The following is a 5,302-nucleotide window of genomic DNA, read 5'->3' as shown; positions in this document are numbered from 1 at the left end:
TCCTTCCCTGGGGGCCAGACCAGGCTGTCAGTGCGCTGCCCAGGGCCCCAGCCACCAACGAACCAGGACAAGCATAACTAGGGTGGATGGTGGCCACCAGTGCTTGCTACACCAGGTCTCCAGCTCCGCCCCAGCACAGATGTTCCCATCTGGTCATCCCTGCTCAGAGCTACAGGCAGGACAAAAACACTCTGGTTTTCTTTAGCACTGATTGCCATGAGATGTGTGGAGCTCTTACCTGTCAGGTCTTTGGATCAAACTGTGCACATGGACCTCTCCCATCTTCTGGGGCAGATGAACACCCTGCAGCCAAGGATCACTGAAGAGGTCTTCTAAGGATGGCCTGTCCAAGGGTTGCATGGACAAACACCTCCTGATAACATTTTGGCACTCTGAAGAGAGAAACCAGAAACCAGCAGTCAGTTGGAGAAGGATCCCGTCTGCTTTGCCCCTCCATTCCCGTGCCCAGGCCATGCTGGGTGTGCCCAGAGCTGTGCCTAAACTTCCCCATGGATTCTCTGTTTGGAGGAGAGCAGGACATGTGCCACCTCCTCAGCAGCTGCCAGAGCAGGGTGCTCATCAGCCTGCTGCTGTCTCCCAGCACCGGGATTCCCCTGTGCCCAGAGATGAGGACCCACCTTGAGAGAGCCATCGTGGGAACAAGATGCGCCCCCAGATGAACTGCTGGCCCCTCCTGAACGGGTGCTTCCCCATGACCAGGTGGTACAGCAGGAGGCCCAGGGACCAGATGGTCGCTGCCTCGCCGTGGTAGCGTTGGTGGTGGATCCACTCTGGTGGGCTGTAGGGCAGGGTTCCTATGGAACACAGACGGAGTTCATCAGGGGATGCTGCAACTCCTAAAGCCTCGCCCCGGCATCCCTGGGCGTGTGGGGGCTGGCCCCCTCCCGCCCCCACCCAAAAGCAACTTGGCTCAAGAAATAACGCCGCTCCTAGCAGCGAGAGGGGGAAGCCGCGGTGCTACAGCCAGGCTGGGCCGTGAGATGCCCAGGAACATCCCCTGAGAGGGCTCACCTGCAAATTGCCTGTAGGCTGTGTCTTGGAGGAAGGCGCCACAGCCAAAGTCGATCAGTTTGAGCTGCCCGGTGGCCAGGTCGAGCAGGATGTTCTCGGGCTTGATGTCGCGGTGCAGGACCCCGCAGCTGGTGCAGTGCCGCACGGCCTCCAGCACCTGGCGGAACAGCCCCCGCGCCTCCTCCTCCGGCAGGAACCTCCGCTCCGCCAGGAAACCCGAGAGGTCCTGGCACCGCTCCGGACGCTCCAGCACCAACAGGAAGCCGTTGGGGAGCTCAACCCACTCCAGCAGCTGAATGATGCCACCACATCCAGAGGACAGCCTGTCCAGCAGCACGATTTCCAGGGGCGCACGGGCGCCGTTGGGCTGCCGAAGGACCACGATGCCGTCAGTGGGGCTGAGGCTGTGCCAGGGCTCGGGAACCCCTCACCCAGCCCCGGGTGCTCTGGGCCCCCCGCTCAGCCCACGCCCGCTCTCCCTGCAGGGCTCCCGCCGGCTCTTCCCCTGCCGGGCCCCAGCTTCTCCCGCCGGCCCCGCTCACTCACCAGCTCGCCCCAGTGCTGGACGCGGGCCCGGGGCACGCATTTGATGGCCACCTGCGAGCAAAGGCCAGCAGCGGGCTCAGCTCGCCGCCTGCCCCGCCGCGCCCCGATCTTCTCCTCCTCCTCCTCCGCCCTCCTCCTCCTCCCCCGCCCGCCGCCAGCCCCGCCGCTCACCGGGGTGCCGTCCGAGAGCCGCGTCCCCGAGTAGACGCTGCCGAAGCCTCCGCGCCCCAGCAGCGAACCCAGCCGGTACCGGTCCTGCAGGGCCTCCCGCGCCTCCCCTGCGGGCGACACGCGGCCCTCAGCGCTCGGCCCGGGGCCAGACACGGCCCCCGAGCGCCCCCCGAGCGCCCCGGGCCGGGCATCCCCACCCGCCCCGGGCCCCGGCGGCTCGAGGCCGGCGGCTGCGCTGCCGAGCGGCGGAGCTCGGGCCGGGGAAGCCGCGGCGGAGGCGGCGGGAGCGGCCGCGCCGCGTGTGTCCTTAGCGGGGCCCGGGAGGAGCCGGGGCCGGGGCCGGGGCCGGGGCCGGGGCCGGGGCCGGGGTCGGGGTCGGGGTCGGGTTCGGGGCCGGGGCCGGGGCCGGGGTCGGGGCCGGGGCCGGGGCCGGGCTCGGGACAGGCGCAGCCAAAGCGCAGCGATGCCGCCCCGGCCCCAGGCACTGATGCCCGCCCAGCACCGCCACAGCCAGCACCGCCAGAGCCGGGCGGAGCCCAGACCGCGGCGGGACGCCCGGGGCCGGGGGCGGGCCCGGGGCATGGCCCAGCCCTGCGGGGGGAGAGGGAGAGGCCGGGACGGGGACGCCGAGAGGGGCCGGGGGGGTCGGGAAAGGGACACCGGGAGAGGCTGCGGGACACCGAGGCTGAGTGCGGGACAGCGGGAGAGGGAGAGGAGGAACAAGAGAGGGACGGGGACGGGTCGTAGACGCCGTAGACTCGCTGCTGCCGCTGCTGCTGCCGCTGCCGCCGCTGCAACTGGAGCCCTGGGGCCGTTTGTCCGCGTGTCCGTTCCACGCTCCAGCCCCGCGCTCCCCGGGGGCAGCCCCCGAGCCGCTCCAAACACGGCAACTTGGCCGTGCTGAGCCCACATCCAGAGGCCTGACTCCTGCGCCGTGGCAGAGGAATTCCCTCGGTCGCTGCTGTGCATTGTCCCTGCTGAGGGTCAGACACTGTCAGGACACATTCCCTGCTTGTAGGATTCGTGCCCGACCCAAGCACTACGCTTATGTCTCCAGCGTTACTTTGCAGCAAAAACAGGGGAAGGCAAACTCTGTGTACGGCCCATGGTATTTTCGAGGGTCTAAAACTCACTAAGTCATCTATCTGAGAGGTGAGATCCATTTGGAATTAATGGCACGGAGAAGTAGTGCAACACGGAAAAGGGAAGCATAGAAATAAATAGAGGAAAACCTCTTGGTTTATTTCTTGCATTTTCATTTCACTTCTGGAAAGCTGTTGCAGTTTTCCAGCAACCTTCACCACAGTCCCAGCTGCTCTTTTCAAGAACCTTTGGTGGAGAACGAGGTCGAGCTTCTGGCACAAGATGTGCCACCAACTGCAGCTTCTCCTGGATTTCCATACTGAGTGCAGCACGACTTTTGCAGCAAAGCAGGACAAATGTTTGGTAAACTTTACAATTTGTCCTTTCTTTTTTCCTTGTGGGCTGGGGAGTTGTGCCTTTGGTAAGGTTTTCCTTGTTACTGTTTTAATCCAAGAAAACAGGAGGTGGCACCAGCACTTGTTGGGGAATGCAACCCTGACTGAATCCAGAGACAGAATCTCCCTGACACTGTGTGAGCTCCCCGGGCTGGGCTCAGGTTCCTGCTGGGACTCTGCAGAGAGCTCCAGCTGGGATCAGCAGCAGCTGGAAATACCTCTGGGCATCTCCCTTGTCTGCTGCTCGCAGGAAGCAATGAAGTGAGCCAAGAAGTTCTGGTTTTTCTTTCTCCGGGTGTATTTTTGCATTGTGTTTGACACCCCAGCGGCAATTTTTGTGATGGCCTCTCTAAGTTGATTCTATTTCAGCAGCACCAGCAGCAGAGCTGTGTTGGAGCGCTGTAAATGTGGCCTGTGTGGCTTTAATTCCCCTCGACTTAGTGCCCGGGGACTTGGGAGCATTTCAATCTCTTCTTTGCACGGTGCCTGCAACAGAAAGACTGAGTTCACTGTCACAAAAGCACAGCGGGCAGCAAGGATGGAAAAAGGCAATTGCAGTTGTCCTGATAAAATCCAGTCGGCAGCCAGAGGGGTGCAGCAGCAGCCGCGATCTCCAATCGCCAAGGCAAAGGCAGCAGCAGCCTCCTGCCGTCACCTCGGGCTGAGTGAAACAGTGCTGAAAACAGCGCTGGAAGCCGACCCTTCCTTTCTCTGGAGGCTGGGTCGGGGCAGCACAGGCGGGCCCTGAGCAGTCTGGGCTGTTGGCGGGTGAGCGTTGCTCCAGGCCGCAGTGGAGCCGGACAAAGGCCTTGGAAGGCGAGGCAGGAGCAGGTGGGAAGGGGCCGGCGCTGCTGCTGCTCCTGCCCGGGAGCCCCGGCCGGGCCGGGCCGGCGCCCGCTGCGCTGCGGCTCCTGCTGCTGCCAGAGCCGGGCGGGCCTCGGGGACAGGGAATGGACACGGGGGGACAGCAAAGGCCGGCGGGGCTGCGGGGATGCTGGTGCTGGGGCCAGCGCCGGCACGGAGCTTCGGCCGCAGTTGACCCGGAGGGAACCGCTGGGCAAAGGCTCCATTTCAGCCTTTCTTTCCTCACGGCTGCGAAACGACCGAAATAAAAGGAGAACCAGCAGGGCCCGGCCCCTTCTCCTTCGGGAGGAGCTCCACGCCTGGGGCCGGGAGGGGCCCTGAGGGGCCGGGAGGGGCAATGAAGGGCCATGAAGGGCTGTCGGGGGCCAGGAGAGGTTCTGTGTAGCCAGGAGGGGTTTGAGGGGCCGTGAGGAGCCTCAGCCCCGGCAGCAGCGGGGTCCCACCGTGTCCCCAGGGCAGGGCAGCCGTGAGGGGCCGCGAGTGCAGACGTGGCAGCAGAGCGGGCTTGGGGCACCTCCGGGAGGGGATGAGAGCCTTCCCCAGCTCCAAACCACACCAAACCCACCACTAACAGGATTTCCCATCTTTAGAATCCACTGGCAACTTGGAGTCCACTGAACCATTTAATCCCAGTGGAAAATGCAAGGGAATTTTCCTAATGACTTACATCCAGCCTTGGTTAATCGTGTCTAAGATTTAAAAATCTGACCAGTGAAAAGTAACACTAATAAATAATAAGAACAATAGCAAGAAATAAACTCCCAGATCCCAACACTCAGCACCACACCAAAATGACCAACCTCATTTTTCTTTACTAGCACAAGGTTCATGAAAACAAATGCTGTTAACTTTCTCCACCTCACATCTTCCCCACCAGACAAATGAGGCCGTTTGCAGTGTTTAATACAAGTCACAATGGAGGGCTGGAGGGAAGAACGGGGAGACACTACCAATTTACATGTCAAACCCAGCGGTCCAGCTTCAAAGTGGAGAGAATAAAATGGAATGGGGGCAGGGGCTGGTCAGATGTTCCTCTAAAGGATGGCAAAATCACCTCCAAGTGAACCGGAGGGGAAAATCAATCCATATAAACCACCCAGGGTGTTCAGGGACTCAGCTGTGAGGAGCTGGACATGGACAGAGGCATCTGGAACAGTTCTTTCCTCAGGCTGAGCTCTCCAGCCTGGCCCTGAAGTCAATCAAGTGCTTTC

General features: G+C 62.1%; 1 protein-coding gene across 1 annotated transcript; it reads right to left on the bottom strand.

Annotated features, from left to right (window-relative positions):
- Positions 1 to 234: 234 nt before the first annotated feature.
- On the bottom strand, positions 235 to 1,848 carry LOC136304310 (serine/threonine-protein kinase pim-1-like; the record flags this gene model as incomplete). Its single annotated transcript, XM_066207945.1, has 5 exons — positions 235 to 392; positions 639 to 815; positions 1,033 to 1,399; positions 1,579 to 1,629; positions 1,750 to 1,848. Coding segments are annotated over 5 exons (852 nt in total), but the record flags the coding sequence as incomplete, so codon positions are not given.
- Between the last annotated feature and the right edge of the window lie 3,454 nt (positions 1,849 to 5,302).

Source organism: Chamaea fasciata, unplaced genomic scaffold (assembly GCF_029207755.1).
Source record: "Chamaea fasciata isolate MVZ Bird 193981 ecotype frontalis unplaced genomic scaffold, bChaFas1.0.hap1 SCAF_70, whole genome shotgun sequence".
NCBI classification, from domain to species: Eukaryota; Metazoa; Chordata; class Aves; order Passeriformes; family Sylviidae; genus Chamaea; species Chamaea fasciata.
Note: the sequence above shows the minus strand (reverse complement) of the source record. Positions and strands in the feature narration are given on the sequence as shown.